General features: G+C 42.7%; 1 protein-coding gene across 2 annotated transcripts in view; it reads right to left on the bottom strand.

Annotated features, from left to right (window-relative positions):
* rcc2 (regulator of chromosome condensation 2) overlaps positions 1-19020 on the bottom strand; it is a 70320-nt gene that overhangs the window by 37282 nt on the left and 14018 nt on the right. For both annotated transcript variants that reach the window (XM_078558180.1, XM_078558179.1), the window contains exons 4-11: positions 17957-18088; positions 14771-14859; positions 13380-13494; positions 7159-7325; positions 5551-5731; positions 4555-4660; positions 2546-2618; positions 720-797 (exon numbers count right to left, since the gene is read on the bottom strand). In XM_078558180.1, the coding sequence (XP_078414306.1) occupies positions 720-797; positions 2546-2618; positions 4555-4660; positions 5551-5731; positions 7159-7325; positions 13380-13494; positions 14771-14859; positions 17957-18088 (941 nt within the window). The remainder of the gene's footprint in view (positions 1-719; positions 798-2545; positions 2619-4554; positions 4661-5550; positions 5732-7158; positions 7326-13379; positions 13495-14770; positions 14860-17956; positions 18089-19020) is intronic.

Raw genomic sequence — 19020 nt, 5'->3', positions numbered from 1 at the left:
TGAAGCACTTTACAGCCAATTAAATACTTTGAAGTATAGGGAATATGACAGCCAATTTGAGAACAGCATGATGCCAGAAACAGCAATGTGATAAAGACCAGATATATTTTTTAAAATCGTGTTGGCTAAGGAATAAATATTCACCAGGACATAGAGGAAAACTCTCCTACAAAATAATGTCTTATGATCTTTTACATTGACCCGAAAAGGCGGGGTGGGGGTGGGGGGAGGCCTCAGATGAACGACTCATCTGAATGACAGTGCAGCACTCCATCAGTGCTGCGTCGGCCTTGATTTTGTGCTTTTTAATTTCTGGAGTGTGATTTGAACCTAAAATCATGGGGCTGAGGCTAGAGTCCTCCCTAGCCATTGAGCCAAGGCTGGCACTGGACTACCACAGTGACCTTCCGTGAATCAAACAATTTTGTTACAGCCTTGATCCCCCTTCAAACAGGTACAGATCAGATTCCTTTTTGGAGTGTCAACAATCTAGAATTAAAGTCTTCTAGGAGCCCATTCCACATCCACTAGACTATAGGGACAAAATATTATAATTTCACAGCAGAGTGGTGTGCAATTCTACACTGGAACTTCTGCAAGAGTGGTAAAATCCCGAATGAGCATTTCGGAGCAATGCAGATAGCAATGCTCAAGAAATATATTCTTGTATACTTCTTACAGTTTAAGATGAAAAAGGAATGAGAAAAGCTCACTCTCACCTGCTCAATATATACTCCATCCAAGGTCTTTATCTCCTGTGCAGTGGTGGAGGATTTGGGTTTGTTGTCTCCATAGCCCTGTAACATCAGTAATAGTTTAAATTATATCATTGGACTGCAGTTATAAGACTGTCACACACTGGCCCATGTGGCAGGAACTGTTTTCAAGCCATTTCTGTTTATAAGGTGCAGGCATTTGGTGCTGCAAAAAAATATCTATTGCATATTAAAAATGTTAAGTGGGTCACAACGTTACATTTCAAAATGCAATGAAGAATCCTGTCTGCCTCTCAATCAATAGCAAAATCCATTTTAAATGGGTTAATGTTTGGTTACAGTGCCTGTAGGTGGCGATGTATATGGTAGTTTTCAATTATAAATCGATCACCGACATTAGCTTGAAAAGCAGCACTTTGTATTTAAGTGAATTGCCCTGCACTTTCAGGCAGTTGCCAGCAGACGTCTTGTTAGGAAAATCCAGCAATCTTCTCTGTTCTAATGTAAATAAACTTAGCTGAACATTCCAGTTTCCTCTTTCACCGCCTGTCAACATGGTAAACGTTAGACCGGTTTCCAAAACCCCTCCATCAAATTCTCCTTTCAAGTCTGTCATACAGTTTCTGTTGCAACCCCTTTGAATACAGTAACATCGAAAGATGGATCATTTTATTTATATAAATAGAGTGCACTTGGACATACTCACGTCATCACGTGTAACACCACTGCCGAATTTGTGCAGGACATTCATCTTGCACTGGCATACAAGAACATGTCCACCCCACCTGCAGCAAAACCTTTAAAGGTACACACAACCTTACGCTTTCTTCCTCTCCCTGGAGTGGCCAGTGAATACTATCCCCTCTGATACAATACTTCATCCTCGACCCACTAATCAGCACTACCAGCTACTTCAATTCACTCCCCCAAAAGCAGGAACAATGACTTTTTGGCCAAGCTGCTCCTCCCAAGTTCCAAGACAAATGACCCCCTTACCATCCAATCCTGCTTAATCTACATACTGCACTTGGTCTGGACACCCTATAATAAGCTAATTAAGGTCTGACTGCCTGTCACAAGGATGTGGCAGAGTCACCAACGCCAAATTAACTTTGAGCAAACCAGGAACACAGAGACTACCCGAAAAAAGACCCTAGGCTTTCTTTGTTAGGATCAGATAGTGCCACCAGAGGAGCAAGGGTTTTACAAGAATGCTCAAGGTTCCTTGCAGGCCACACTGCAGCCAAAAAATTAAACTTTATATCAGCGAGTGGACCATTTGCACCAAACACTGCAACATCGATGCAAAGCTGTTTTTATACTGACATTACAGTTAGGTAAATGCTTCCCATGTCCAGAGTAAGGGTCAAAATGGGTACCAGAGCAAAGTTCAGTCAGAGTCCGTGGAGGAGGGAGTCTCGCTCTCCATCACTCTCTAATCAGATTAGATCTCAACTCTAATGAGCCAATGATGATGTACAGTAAATACATTCAGCATTAAGTATATTTAAATGGCCCTGGAGATTCTTGGTTCAAATCCTTTCTCTATCATAGAGTCCCCACTTTTCACATCAATTTGACCATACAAATGGAGTAAACTGTTATACGCATTCAACCTTATTTAATCTTTAACAGTGACCTTTTGGTAGATATATTTCTCCATTCTAGTGGCTTTGAACTCCAGAGCCAGCCTTGCTTCTAGCATTTCTTGGTGACATTAGGACGTCATTGTTCAGAACAGGAGGGTGATCGGCATCACCTTCTGTGCATGTAGATGCACACTTGCTGAAGCTCAGTTTGCAGCCTGCAATTACCAGCGCAGTTCTTACCAATTCTCCAAAGGTAGGTGATGGCCCCCAGCTGATTGTGCTCTCATCGGCCGCCACAATGATGCTGCTTTTCCTGAATACAAAAAAAAAAGAAATAAAAAACATTCCATGATATTCAAAAACATCCCTTTTCCAGCCTGAGATTTTTTCCAAGTGTTGTGAACAAGCTCAAGTCCTGGTGAAGGATACATACCCCAAAAATACCATAACAGGTCCTTTCTCTTTATGAATGCTGCTCAACTGGTTATAAACTTAGCAGCATTTTCTGTTTTTGGCAAATTTTCATTATTTTCCCTTCAGGTGTTGTTTGCATTGCCAAGCATTTGTGGTTTAAAAAGTAGAGGATTGCATGGAACTTCTTTCAATCATTCAAGGACAACAATATAGTTAAGCCCATTCTTTCATTTACTTGCCCCCAGGACTCTTGTGGCCTTTCATTAGGAGTACCAGGCCTATCAAAAGTGAGCAAACTCAACAATCCCTGATAATGAGCAGAAGCACTGCTTACTGCACTAAGCCAGACAAGACCAGAAGATCCCAGATTATTAAAAAAAAAAGAAAATGCTGCAGATACTCCAAAAGGTTTGGCAGCAGCCCTGGAGATTGAAACACAGAGTTAACATTTCAGGTCAATGAACTTTCAACAGAACGGGTCATGAATGTTCTGATAAAAGATCATTAACCTGAAACATCAACTCTTGTTTCTTTCTCCACAGATGCTGCCAGGCTTGCGGAGGACTTGCAGCATTTTCTGTTTTTAATTCAGATTTCCAAGATCCACTGTTTATCTGCTTTTGCAGATGATCCCAGGTTCGATTCTTCACCCTGTAGGTCTCATCCAGGGCAGAAATGCGGACACTACAAAAGGACTCAGCCACCTTTGGGGCAAGGGAGGTTTAAAAAAAGTCAATTGGAGCTGCTGCTGTTGATTGCATTTTGAATCTGATGCAGAACTGCATATGCTCACTGTCCAAGGTCACAAATATTGGCACCCTCAGGAGAGGAGGCAGGAAAATTGGCACAGCTTGCAAGAGCATAACAACAGTGCACAGATGCTGCAGATGGGTAAAAGCAAAATACTTCAGTTGCTGGAAATCTGAAATAAGAACAGAAAATGGTGGAAAAACTCAGCAGGTCTGACAGCATCTGTGGACAGAGAAAAACAGAGTTAACATTGCGAATCTATATGACCCTTCTTCATAGTTTGGCATCCCCATCTACAGCAAACAGAATTTTAACTGGACCAGCCAAATAAATACTGTTGCTTCAAGAACAAGTCAGAGGTTTGATATTATGCAGTGACTGACAACTCCTGACTCCCCCAAAACAAGGCACAAGTCAGGAGTGCGATGCGATACAATACTCTCCCCTTACCTGGATGAGTGAAGCTCCGGCAACACTCAAGAAGTTTGACACCATCCAGGGCAAAGCAGCCTGCTTGAGCGAGACCCCATCCACCAACTTAAACAGTCACTCCATCTACCACTAGCGCAAAATGGCTGCAGTGTGCATCATCTACAAGATGCACTGTAGCAACTCCCAAGCCTGTGACCTCTTACCACTTAGGGCAGCAAGGGCATGGGAACACCATCACCTCCAAGTTCACACACCACCCCGCCTTGGAAATATATCACCGTATCAAAATACTGAAACACTACCAAACATTACTATGGCAATACCTTCAACACAGACTACAGCAGTACAAGAAGGTGGTTCACCACCATGTTCAAGGGCAATAAATATCGACCTTTACCAATGATGCAAATATCCTGTAAATGAATAAATTTTAAAAAATCTTTCAAGCACGGTACAGGAAATTATATTTAACTTGTATGCACTCAAGTATCTTCCCCGCCTCCTCTTCTTTTATTCAATAGAAAATGGCAAGACAGGCAATAGTTTTAGGCTGGTAATGCACATCAAATTCAGCCTAGGCATGCAAGACAAAGATAAGAAGTTGTGACCAGGAGTCCAATATTTGCTCAGCAATTCTGCAGCTATTTACTCACCCACTAGACAGGCTTCGAACCTTCCACCCACACAGGTCCTGCACCACTTTGGGATACATCGTAGAGTCACGGGATGTGTTAGTTGCACCCCAGAAAAACAAGCCACCTGTGAGGCAAAGAGGGGAGGGAGACCGGAACCACTGGTCAATCAAATGCAAAAAGAACATCCATTATCACAAGTGGTCTATTGCAAACTTGTTAAAACGGTCCTCCGATATTTTACAAGCTACCATCAAGCAGGTATAGTCAGGAAGAGTTTGTTCGAGTGCCTGAGCTCTAAAGTCAGTTGATGCTTAAAATGTATCAGAAACAGGAATTAGTTGAAGAGCAAACTTGCATTTATACAGCAGTGCTTACACTCAGAACATTGCAAAGTGCATGACAGCCATGTGAATTACATTTGAGTTATAGCCACAATTATTTAGGCAAACATTACAGCCAGTTTGTGCACGGAAAGAGCCAAGAACATTAAATGAGATAAAATAACTAGTTAATCTGGTTTAGTACTGAAGTGAAGTGTCAGCCTAATGTATGCACTCAGTGTACGCTTGGAGTGGAATTGGAACCCTCAAGTCTACACTCAGATTACAAGTGCTATCACTGGGCCAAGATGAACTGGAATGAAAGATACTCCAGCATCAGGGTACAGTACCTACAACAATGAGGGGTGGGGCATGGCATAAACATACATTTTCCAAAAAGCAAGCTTTAAATTGGCAAGCAGTTCCATTTTAATGGTGCTGTTTCACATGCTGAGTTGAAAGTGGGATAATCCTACCTAATAACACTTGGGTGTCTTTTTGTTGCAAATAAAATGAACATTGAGCCCCAGAATGAGGTTAGGGATCTGTATAGAAAGGCAAATCCGTCAAGGTCAGCAAGCTGGTGGGAGGGGCAGTAATAATGGCCTTGGTCATATTATTCACATTTCATTGCCACACAAAGCAATTCACGCTTCACAATTATATATAGTGAAGACATATGTGCATTACTAACCCATTTCATTCACTGCAAATGAGCAGGTATTTCCTGCGCAGATCTGTACAGCACCTCTACCGGGGAAGTCAAACAGCTTAACAAGGCGCGGGACCATTTCATCCTTCTGTTCTGTGTGTCCAAGGCGGCCATATCCTCCAAAACCCCAAGTAAACACCCTCTTCTGCGAATCAAGAGCAATCTAGGAAATGCAAAAAGACAAAGGGATCACTCTTCCAACTTTGCAAGGCTGCACTAGCAGCTGCGCACTCATTAATTCACTAGAGGTGTACACCAGGCCAACCTTCAGGAATGTCACCTACAGTAATGACAGACATGGGCAGTAGTCAATATAATCAGGGAACAGCAGTGAGAAAGGTCAGGTGCCACTATGTTCCGAAGAAAAGTCATATTTGAGCTCTCCACAAATGTTGCCAGACCTGCTAAGATTTTCCAGTACTTTCCATTTTTATTTCAGATTTCCAGCATCTACAACATTTTGCCTTTATCCTGCGCCACTATGCTTGAGGAAGGGCACATGAGTCCCGATTAAACGTGAGAATGGAGTCACAAACACAGCTTCCTGCTAAATGAGCCAAGGGAAGAGATTAGATCAGTCTCTCTTATCCAAAATAAGAAAGAGGAAGAGGAATTGAAGATAAATTCTCATTAAATAGAAGGGTAGGGTTCTGCAGGTAGATAACATATTATCTACTTGGCTGTAGAGAGCCCATCCCATATTGCCCTTGAGCAGGGGGTGGTCTTCTTGCAAGACATGTGGTGAAGGGTTGGCAGTTGGATTTTGGCCTAGAATTGATAGTTTTCTTTATATCCGTTCATGGGCTGGGCCAGCATTTATTGCTTAATTGCCCTTGTGAACTGAGTGGCTTGCTAGGCCATTTCAGAGAGCAGTTAAGAGTCAACCACATCGCTGTGGGTCTTTGCTTCCAAAGGACATTAGTGAACCAGATTGTACGACAATTGGCAATGATTTCGTGGGGCAGATTTTTTTATTGAATTCAGATTTCACCATCTGCCGTGGTGGGATTTGAACCTAAGTTCCCAGGACACTCTCTGGAGTACTAGTCCAGTGACATACCACTTCGCCACTGCCTCCCCGTGAAGGAATGCCAATATATATATCCAAGTCCAGATTGCGAGAGACCTAAAGGATCCCAAGTGTCTTGTCCTTATATAAAGGTGGTCGCAAATTTGGGGGCGTCCTGCTTGGAATGGGGAGGGGGGTGGGGGGGTCACTGATAAAGACAATTGTGAAGACAGGGCTGCATTGGCTCTTTTCAATACATCTTCTAAAAAAATATCTGCAGAAGGATCATTTTCCTCTGTATGTTCTTCCTCTGATGACAGAGAAAAGCAAGAAAATATTTATCTTTATCCCATCCTCCACACGAATAATTTTCTTTCTAAGGGCATAAATTTGTTGTTCGTTTTCCGGAGAGATAGGCATCTTCCTTCCTCGTTAAGAAAAAAAGAATTCAGATTGACTGATGTCACTCTAAAATTGATGCCATTATTGGTAGGGAGAATGAGATTTCAGGTGTACAGGTTAGGTTACACAGCAGTTTGTTTAGCATGACAGTCCCAAGCACAAATCATTCTCTCTTGTACCGTGTGATTCGCTCCACAGGCCACCTCACGGACAACAACATTTGGCACTGGTAAGATCTGGCCATCCTTTGTCTTCTCCAGGAAGATCGCTACACGCCGCGGCACTACCTCACAGTCAAATTCAATTCTCTGGGCCCGGGCAATGAACTTTCCATCAGAGTTGTGTCCTGTTTTAAAACCACAGTAATTAAAATAGAATGTTACAGCACAGAAACAGGCCATTTGGCCCAACAGGTCAATGCCAGCTCTGCACATGCTCCCTCCCAGGTTACTTCTTCTCCTCATAACAGCATATCCTTCTATTCCTTTCTGCCTCATGTAATGCACCTATGCAAGTTGCCTCACCCATTCCATGTGGTAGCAATTTCCACATTCTCACCATACTTTGGTAAACAAGTTTCTATTCAATTCCTTATAGTGTTAATTAAGTGTCATGTATGTTCCCTAATTTTGGGCTCCCCACAAGTAGAAACATCTTCAGTATATCTACCCTATTGAACTACTTCATTATTTTAAATAAATAGACTTTAAATAGATCTCCCATTGAAAGAGCTCATCATTCAGAAGTTAGCATAATTGAGTTTTTCCATAATACCACACGAGGTGCCAAATATATTGTAAACCAAGCAATGAAATTAGATTAGCAGAGCAAGAGTCAAGGAGTACTGTTCATTTGAGACACTGTAGGACGTGTAGTTTTAATCGTTTTTCCAGCTCCGTTCTGACACTGTGGAAGATGAAAAATCGGCAGAAAAAACTTGGGCAAAATACATTTAGGACATTTAGATTACAAACCCCGTTATCGTTACCCAAATCACATTTCCTTCACCCCAAAGTTTTAACCAGAGGTGCTCACATAGTCACCACTTTCTCGCTCTCTCTCCACCTCCACACCCCAGTTCTCTCCTCTGACATAGGTAGTGACACATGCTAGGGTGTTGTTAGAAGGGTGCCTTAGTGTGCCTCACCCATGTAGCAATCCTTCACATGGGAGCTCAGACAGCAAATGTTGGGAGGCATCATAACCTGTCTCACTTAAAGGTCATACATGCATCCTTTCCAGCAGGCGGTACTACGGTGGTCAGGCACCCCCCACGGCCATGGCTGGTGGGGAAAATGAGAATGTATCTACTGACTTTGGCAGACATTAGCTAACATTACAGGGATCAAGCCAAAGGTTTTCTGGTCTGTTTGGTTACAGACCACATTTTACCAGCTGAGACATCAGGGAGGCTGCATTTATTGCCTTTATATTGCACCAAGGCCTGGGACCCATGTCAGCATCTCTGGCTCCAGCACAAAATAAATTTGCCCTACTCTTGCACTGAAGGATATGGGAACTGGCCATTCAATCCCTCAGGCCGATTCCGGCATTCAATTAGATCACGGTTGATCTGCACCACAGCTCCATTTTCCTACCTTTGCTTCATACCATTTACAAGATGCACTGCAGCAGCTGGGCAAGGCTCTTTCAACAGCACCTTCCAAACCCACGACCTCTACCACCTAGAAGAACAAGGGCAGCAGACACATGGGAACACTACCACCTGCAAGTTCCCCTCCAAGCCACACGCCATCCTGACTTGGAACTAAATCTCCACTGTTGCTGGGTCAAAATCCTGGAACTCCCTCCCTAACAGCACTGTGGGTGTACTTTCACCACATACACTGCAGCGGTTCAAGGCAGCAGCTCACCACCACCTTCTCAAGAGCAATTAGGGATGGGCAATAAATGCTGATCTAGCCAGCGATGCTCTCAGCCCAAGAACAAAAAAAAATCCCAATACGTTTACCCAACAAAAAAAATCAGAGTCTTGAAAACTCAAATCATACAAGTATCAGCGATTTGGAAAGTTCCAAATTTCTACCGTGTGGAAAACATGTTTCTTGATTAATGCGCACATTCAAAAAAACAAAATAAAGCCCAGGCACATAAAATGTACAGCACAGTAACAAGCCATTCAGCAGTGTGTATGCTGTAAACAAGCCAGTCTTTGCCCACTCCAATTACTTCATGTAAAAGCGTACAAAGTTTTCACGAGAATAGTTCCAGGTATGAGGAACTTCAGTTACAAAGCTAGATTGGAGAATTGGGGCTGTTTTCCATGGAAAAGAGAAGGCGGAGAGAAGATTTGATAGAGGCGTTCAAAATCATCAGTGGTCTGGACACAGTAGATAGGGAGAAACTATTCCCATTGGTGGAAGGATCAAGAACAAGAGGGCACAGATTTAAGGTAATGGGCAAAAAAAAGCAGTGGTGACACAAGGAAGAACTTCACACAGCGAGTGGTTAGGATCTGAGAATATGGTGGAGACAGTTTCAATTTAGGCATTCAAGAAGAAATTAGGTTATCTGAAAGGAAAGAACATGCAAGGCTACAGGGGGAAGGCAGGGGGTGACACTTGGTGAATTGCTCCTTTGGAGAACCAGCACAGACATGATGGGTGGAATGGCCTCCTTCTGTGCTGTAGCCATTCTCTTATTTTGTGAATTTTTCCCTCATTGTCTTTTCTCGCAATGTTTTTAATGTTCTAAAATTGTAGCTAGAGTGGAATTCAGCACACTGGCAGAAAAATTGATGCAATCATTGGAACTTTTCTGCTACTGTCATGGGCAGGTTGGAACAGGCCAGCGATATGAAAGGTACGTTGCTCATTTACACAAACAGGCCGAGGGCTCGGCACACTGATAGCCATACACACCAAAAACAGGTAGTAAGAGGAAAAAAACACTCAGAAAACTATCTGTACCACAAAAAGGCGCTAGCATATCCTCATTTATATTATGTGCCATCTCCAGCACCAGTACAGTTAAGTACAGGAGAGGGAGGGGTGGGGACAGAAGCAATCCTTCAGGCTCTCCTGGTCTTTTTGAGATGGAAATGCTAACTATTAACATTCCAAGCTCAGAAACTCAAATGTTCCAGCTCATTAAACTGCACTTCAAGAAATTCATACCCACACAGATCAAGGAGGTGAACATCAACACCAGATAACGACTCTAATGGTCTTAATCTGCCACCGATCTTACACTGATCATGTGTGAAACACTCATTAAAAGAAGTAATGATTCCATCGCGCGTTTGTTTTTGAATGTGGGTAATCAGCCCTTCCGTGCAGTAGTAGTGTTCATCAAGTTGAGGGGGAAAACACATACATGCCAACAATGTGCAATAGATTAATAAATCGAATTGCTTAAATCACTGTGCTAGCTTTCACACTGAAAACCATTCCAGGAGTCAAGTACTCTTGGAAGCAACTGATATGGCAGTTCTCTGGCTCCATCTCTAGCTCCCTTCCCCCTAAACACTTTCAGAGTGGAAGATTCATGGAAGTTTGTACAGCATTAAGAAAAATCAAAGTTAGTGGGCCCAACTCTGTGGGAAGCAGTTAAGTGAGAAGATTCTGTTCTATATTAAAATGGTAAGTGCATCTTTTTGCTTCCCCACCATCTGACTCAATTCAGAACTCATTTGATGTGAGACAGCATTCAGGAAATTTCTACGCTCGTCGAGTGAAGTGCTATTTGTGCTACAGGTGTACAAGTGCCACAATTTTGCAGCAGCCTCAGAGACCATAAAAATACCCCTTTCTGGACAGTACCAAATTACAAAAGCATGATATTGCAGATTCTGAAAGTCAAAAAGCAGAAAATGCTGGAAATATTCAGGTCAGGCAGCATCTGTGAAAACAGGAAGTTAATGTTTCAGGTAGATGGCCCTTCAGAACACACAATTCTATTCACTGCTGCCAAACCTCAGCTCATGGCACAGTACAGTGGTTCTAAGACTCCTGAAGGAAACATTTTCTGCTCCTTTACTCTGAAGGGGGGGGAGGTGGGTGGTGAAGTTTCTGTTGTTCCCCGTCTCACAAAAGATAAGTTACAAATTTCCTATAAAGGGGTGCACCCCACAAAGGGGAGGGCAATAATAACAATATATGTTCCAAATAATCAAAGCAAATTACCCAACTAATGTGTGCAGCAAGGACAAGCTGAAATAAATACAAAGAGATTCTTAAAAGTTTTTTTAAATTTTGCATTGGTCATACCCTCAGGTTAAGGCACAAGTACAATGGCCTACACGAGCAACAACTTCCTTTCTCCTCCCCTACAAAAACTGGCACAAGACAACCCAACGCTTTTTCTCCAACCTCTTAATTTCACTATCAAGCTCAGCTCAGCCTGGGAGCATGGCACACTTTGGGAGGAATGCAAGTTTATTTACAGATTTGCCAGTTGCCCTCAGTAATCTGAGTAAAGTCAAGGGTCAATGGTAGACATTGGGAGAACAGTGCATTCACTTGAAAGATATGGTTTAACAATTCATCTGAAAGACAATACCTCTGACAATGCAGCATTCCTTCCGTACTTTATGGTTGTGTCAGTCTAGATCAGCTACTCAAGTCTCTGGAATAGGGTTTGGGCCTACAAACCTCCTGACTCAGGCGACAGGGGTACCACCGAGCCAAGCCTGGCATCAAATCACTTTAATGGACACTAGTACACCTACATCTGTGTTCCTGAACATAGTGGAATAACAGCCACCCTCTATTGGAGAAAGCAGCTTGCTGATATTCACGAAAGAAAAATACAAGCAAGTCAACAAATACAGAAAAATAAATTTTAAAAGGAAATAACAGAGATGGCTGATGAAAGCCATGCGGTTAACACGTGGACTTCTGAAGGTGTTTGATAAAGTGGCTCGTCAAAAAAGTTGAAGCCAATGGAATATAAGAGGGACAGTGGCAGCTTGGGTGCAAAGTTGCCCGAGTGGAAGGAAACAGTAGTGGTGAACAGTTGTTTTTCAGACTAGAGGAAGTTATATAATGGGATTCCCCAGGGGTTGGTGTAAGGAGCACTGTTTTTATCTATATTAACAACTAGATAGGAGTGTACAAACATGAATGTACAGAACACAATTCCAAAATGTGCAGATGACAAAATTTGTATTGTGAACTGAGAGGCGGATAGTGATAAATTTCAATGGACAGACTGGTGGAATGGATGGACGAGTGACATGACATTTAATGCAGAGGATTGCGAAGTGATTTTGGAAGGAAGAATGAGGAGAGGCAATATAAACTGAAGGGAATTCTAAAAGATATGCAGGGGCAGAGAGACTTGGGGGTATATGTGCACAAATCATCGACACGGCAGGTTGAGTTAGCGGTTAATAAAGCATACAGAGTCCTGGGCTTTATAAATAGGGGTATAGAGTTCAAAAGTAAAGAAGATATGGTGAACCTGTATAAAACACTGGTCCGGCCTCCACTGAAGTAATGTGTCCAATTCTGGACGCCAGACTTTAGGAAGGATGTGACGGCATTAGAGGGGCTGCAGTAAAAGTTTAGATTCCAGCGATGACAGACTTTGGCTACGTAGATAGACCAGAGAAGCTTGGGTTGAGAGTAGAGGCATCCAAAACCATGAGTGATCTAGACAGAGTGGATAGGAAGAAACACTCTGTTGGCAGAAGGGTCAAGAACCAGAGGGTATCGAGTTAAGGGGATTAGCAAAAAAAGGCAACTGCAACAAAAGGAAAAACTTTTTCTTAAAAAACACAGCACACAGCTTGGATTTGGAATACTCTGCCTGAGACTGTGGTGGAGGCAGATTCAATCAAGGCCTCGAAAGAGAATTAGATAATTATCTGAAGCAAGGAAATGTGCAGGGCTAGAGGGAAAAAGGTGGGAATGGTACTGGGTGAGTTGTTCTTCCAGAAGCTGGCATGTAATTGATGGGCTGAATGGCCTCCTTCTGTGCTGTAACCAGTCTATGCGTCTATTCTATAAAATAGAAACGTGAACATACTGTATCAATCAATAGGATGGGTGCACCTACTTTACTTGGTATAATGCACCAAACTCACTGGACAATTGGCAATAAGACATCAAGCAAAAACGTGGATTTACAGTGTCCCCCATGACCTCAGGTCATCTCAAAGCGTTTTACAACCAGTGAATTACTTTTAAAGTGCAGTTACTCATGCTGTCAAATGCAACAGTAAATTCACAGTGGGACCCCACCTCATAAACAGCAAGGGATGATTAATCAATCTGTGGGCTTTCTGTATTAAAATGTACAAAGTGCAGTTGTTTGAGGGAGGGAGGATGGCTGGGCAAGGTTTTTTTAAACTTGAGCAGGTAGGATGGAGCGTTGGAAGAAAAATCAAGTGCCAAGACATATCGGTGTGATGTTTAAAACGCATGCGCACACATACCAAGCTGGCCGTACTCTGGATGACCAAAAGAATAAAGGTTCCCTTTGCAGTCAGCAATCATACTGAATTCTGCACCACAGGCAATTTTTACAATTGGCTGGCCATTGTACATTATCTGGAAAAAATGACAAGAGTATAAACAAGCTAATTGATCAATCCACTGGCTGGTCATACAACTCTCAGTATATAAAAGAAGATTACTGTAGCACTGTTTTAAATTGCAGCCAAATTTAATTTTCTACGTTCTCCATAGTCTAAATGGTTTTGTGGATCAGGTTACTTCACGGGAAACATGACATTTACATGTGAGAACATAAGATAGAATCAGGCTTGAAGTCCTTCTGACATTCACTATCCCATGGAGCCACAAAGATAGTTACCTTTTGGCAGCAGTACAAAGTGGCCTAGCAGGGAGAGATTCTGGTCCTGGGCTATTATTGTACTGTTCAATGCTTTTTATTTGATCACAAAAATAAATTGCTTATATCTACAGTCACGCCCTTATAGCAGCCTGTGCTATATAGTAAGCTATGACACAAATATAGATGAACTTTCGTAAAACCCTCCCCACAACTTTTGCGAGCAAGCAAAACTTATGCTAAATATTGGTGGAAAATGTACTTAGAAGCTACCATAAAAACCAGACAAGCGAGGGAAGGCCAAAACAAGACTCAAACTTTTGTATGGCTGTTTTGTGAATTAATTTAGGATATTTAGTGCCAAGTAAATGTTATCTAGCTTCAACTCAAAAGGACATAATAAAGATACTGCACATACATGTTGCCTAGCAACACAAGGTGCACAGCACTGATGTTTTCAAATACATAAAGATCTGCAGCCAGTTATGTACTCCCAATCAAGTGGCATTTCAATATTACCATTAATGCCAGAAAATTGTTAATGCCACTGACATCACTGTTCATTAACCTAATGTAATGGGACATGAAATGGCAGTATTTCAGCACAGATGTTCAGTAGGTACTGTGTTGCTGCTATTGAACGCCTGTAAAAACTACATAAAATAAAAAACACAACATCCAAGAGAGGGGAACAGGATAAAACATACAAATAGAGAGAGCAAGAGAAAGGTTCAGTGACTTTGCTGAAAAATGCATTCATGAACATGAAGAGACCAAGATCAGGAACGGCTGCGATATCACACTTGCATGTCCATCACAATTGAACAGCCCTGTCAATATTCAATCTACACACAGGAAGTGTGGTTCACTTGGGCACGTTTCCATAGGGCTTCTTAACACATGGGGAAATCAGTGTAAGCCCAAGATTATAGAGGAGAGAAAATTGGAAATAAGTGAGCAAGGAGGGATTGGGTAGATGGACGGGTAATATTCATCAGGAAGAGTTTGTCAGATTAATTGGGCTTGGTTTACCTGTGAAGGGCAGGGTTCCGCTTCAGTCTGGTTTCCGAGGCCAAGCTGTCCCATTTTGTTCTCACCAAAGGCAAAAACAGTCCCATTTTCTATAAATAGTTAAAAGTTAAGACAACTTAGTAATTATAAAAAGAACCACAGCCTGCAGAGTAACAGTCAGTCAGTCTTCAATGAAGGGGATTAACAGAATTACAACAGTCACCATGACAGACATTCATGAATAGTTACATACAGGATATAGTCGGATTTTCAAGAGCTGGTACAATGAGAGAGTTCCCTGATCATGTTACTCATTTAGAACTCCAGCTTTAAAATTGATAACTTTGATGTCTTGCTTAGGATTAGTCTTTTATCAGATCCACTCCTCTATAACTTAACTTCTTGCCAGAGAACTTTCCTCTGGTGTCGGCCAGTGACCTCCCGTCACAAGAGCTTCCGCTTGTCTTGGGCAGGCAGCTAACCAGCAGCACGCTGAGTGGGGTTCTCATTAAATTGCTAAACATCATGCTACCAAAGAAGTGGGTAGGAGGGGGCTTGGCAATTGCCTCATCTCCAGTTCAGTCCCTAGCCCGAATCTGGTGGAACAATGGCAGGGTTACGACAATTGATTGATATACATTCCCGGGCAAGGGAGAAAGAAAAACAGGCAAGTGTCCTGCTTATGATCGTTTTGTCCAGTAAATTCTAATTCTGCTGGCAAGAGCTGTCTGATTTCAGGTAAAGAGAAAATGGAGAGCAGCTGAACAGCCAATCTTTATTTAGATGTCTGGAAGTTTACAGACAAGATACCTAAACACTGACAGCAATCAAACTATACCCCAGCACAGGTTAGTCCCTTTAGGAGAGGCAAGAAAAAAATTAGAACAAATAGTTTGTTTTGCAGCAACAGGGCAATTAGTTTTTGAATACATTCTATTGCAGCCAGGTCAGAATCACTCCCTTTTCTGGTCTACCAGCAGGGGAGAAATCAGGGTACAGATACAATTGAACAGTTGAGTTATTCTAATCCAAGGTTATACGATTAGGATAGATACTAATTTACACAACAGCGGTAAATGAAAACTTTCCCAAGTTACATATTGTTCAGTACAGATTAAAAAGGTTCACAAGGATAACTCCCTTAACATATTTGTTATGTTAAAAATGCTAAACAGCTGTTGCACATGTAGACAATTTTTAAAAAGTTCATTTATGGGATGTGGGCGTCATTGGCTAAGCTAGCATTTATTGCTCATCCCTAATTGCCCTTGAGAAGATGGTGGTGAGCTGCCTTTTAGAATTGCTGCAGTCCATGTGGTGTAAGTACACCCACAGTGCTTTTAGGGAGGGAGTTCCAGGATTGGGACCCAGCGACAGTGAAGAAACGGCGATATATTTCCAAGTCAGGATGGTGACTGGCTTGGAGGGGAACTTCCAGGTGGTAGCGTTCCCATATATCTGTTGCCCTTGTCCTTCTAGATGGTGGTGGTCATGAGTTTGGAAAGTGCTGTCCAAGGAGCCTTGATGAGCTCATGCAGTGCATCTTGTAGATTGTACACACTGTTGCCACTGTGCGTCAGTGGTGGAGGGAGTGAATGTTTGTGAATGGGGTGCCAGTCAATGGTTGCTTTGTTCTGGATGGTGTCAAGCTTCTTGAGCGTTGTTGGAGCTGCACCCATTCAAACAAGTGGAGAGTATTCCATCTCATTCCTCACTTGTGCCTTGTAGGTGGTGCTCAGGCAGTTCTTGCAGTTTTCATATGAAATCCTTCCCCCTCTAATGGCTCAGTGAGTTACCAATGGTCCCTATGAGGCCAATAAGGCCTTGATCTTATCCTCTGGTCCCTGCAGTCACCCTGACCACTGTGTGCTTTTCAATAGAAATCAATGAGAAGCAGCCAATTTTTTCCCCATCACCTTGCCTAGGGGTATGGGGGCCAAATGTTACATCTCTTGGCTGATTCAGCAAAGGGCAGGATTGCAAGTTGGGACTTTTGGGCTAATTGATCTGCAATTGTTTTAATTTGCACTGTTTCACCCCTACAACTGGAAACTAAAAGCTGCCAAGCACAGCACAAAAAACACAGGCACAGCTCAGAAACCTCAAGAGAAGGTAGCTAAATAGATAAGTTCAGTAGAAATGCTTAGACTTTTGTATGTTCCACATCAGATATCAGAACTATTGCTTGCAGGGAAATTTATAGATGAAAGCTTGCACCATAGCACCCAGAAGACAGCCAGCCACTTCAATGAACAGGAAATTAAACACACGGATCTGGCAACAATCAGCCAAGGGACCCCCACATCAAGTGCTCTGCTTCATTTCCTCTCAAATAAAATGGACATTATTGAGCTCTATGCTGAAGCCTTTCAACTATAAGCTCCCCTGTAAGATTTTGAAACCCACAAGATTTAAATTCAATCAAATAGGATTAGACAGCACTTTGCCATGCATAAGATGAAAAAAAGTCTGAAAGTCTTAGCAAGCAACGTTACAGACCTACACACCCAATTAAAAGGATGTTTAGCATGACCTTAACACAAAATTTCTTCCTGCTACCTCAGGGCCAAATCTACCCCATTAAGTCTTCTATTTTTGGGCCAGCACCCCACAGAGGGTTGTGGGTTTCTGCTTCAAGACCCCACTGTGTCTTGGAAGGGACAGTCTAGAGTCCTACCTTGCCTTGTAGCTTTAAAATTATCCAACCATGCAAACTGCATAGGGAAGAGGCAAAATTGTTCATTGCCACCAATATCTGGCCTTGTTGGATGGGTGGAACAGCTGCCACTGCTCAGAATGTTCTGTAATCCCCTTCATATGTTGTTACTATACTCATTAACACTAGACAATGTAGTTGCTACTTTTCAGATAAGACAGTACTGTACCTTTAATCATATCTTAACATTTTTTCTCTGTTCTATGGTATACTATATATAGACACTTATTTATAGTTCAGTGCAAAACTAAGCCCTCAATATTCCTGAATTGATTTTTAAAATGCGACTAGTTTAAACACTGGAACTTATAGAACAGCAATTTTAGGCACATGTTAAATATTAGCTTTATCTGGAATATGGCAATCTTCCCTAAAAGGGATAACTCAATAAGCCAAGTTCTGCTCACGCTTTACTGCAAAATACAATCATTGCTCGTTATGAAGTCATAATAAAGGCCTCCTTTCAGCCTCCCACGTGCTCTGGCAGTTACCTGTTAAACAGAGACTGTGATTACGTCCACAAGCTCCTGCAACTATTGTCTGCTCTTTGAGGGCCTCAATGAGTTTGGGGACCTCTCCGCGCTTTGTGTCACCGTGTCCAAGCTGACCTTTCTCCCCTCGACCTAAGAGGGGTGAAAATCATAGAAAAAGAACATTTTTAAAATAGCCTCTAGTACACACTGCAGGCAGTATTTAATGGAGGTGCCGGGGGTCTCGTTCGCCAGCTGGTGAGCCCCACGTCGCCTCTTTTCGGGGAGGCTCGCTGAGTTAAGTACCTTCAAACACCCTGGGGGCGGAAGTCTTGCTCTTCACTGCTCAGTAGTGTCACCAGGGAGGCAGTGGCTGCTGCAGGTACTACACCCACCCAAAGCAGAGGATCACCACAAATCCAGGCACAGGAAAGTGTGGCAGGAAGGTGTTCACAGGGGAGGGGTTGGTGCACGGCATAGAAAGCAAGGGCAAGGGTTGGCTCTCAGTAGGTTACCCCCTTCCCAATGCCGGGTTCATCGATCAGGCAATGAGTGCCTTTGAACAAGAGACCCCATCCCCACAGGAGCCCGCAAGCAACACTGACAAGGTTTGCTTTTTGGGCTTCCCGCATGCAGAGTCCTCCACCCACGGCATCCAGCCGTGGCGAGATTAGGCCCTGAAGTGGACATTAATTGTCCACTTAAGGGCCTCAATTGACAAGGCGGGGGGCAGGAAGGCTGTCCGCAGGCTTTTCCACGACAAGCTTAACCAGGATGGAGGTGGGAAGTTAGCGGGGTCCTCACCTGCTAGATTAAATATCCTCCTGCCAAACTTGCCTCAGGAAAGGGCATTAAATTCCACCCTGTGGTGCTACATGTGTCAGACAGCAGACTGTGCTGGCAGGATTAACAAGTGCAATTCCCATGGTGCACTTGAGATACGTTGAACTTATTTTCTCCAAACTTATTCCATCCACTATAAAAGATAGCAGTTTGTATTCAAGATTGAAGTAAATAGAATTGGTAAGGCAGCTGAGTCATAAATATGAACCAGAACCATACACAAGATTATCAGAATTCACCGG

This window comes from Cetorhinus maximus, chromosome 15 (assembly GCF_964194155.1).
Source record: "Cetorhinus maximus chromosome 15, sCetMax3.hap1.1, whole genome shotgun sequence".
Classification (NCBI taxonomy): domain Eukaryota; kingdom Metazoa; phylum Chordata; class Chondrichthyes; order Lamniformes; family Cetorhinidae; genus Cetorhinus; species Cetorhinus maximus.
Note: the sequence above shows the minus strand (reverse complement) of the source record. Positions and strands in the feature narration are given on the sequence as shown.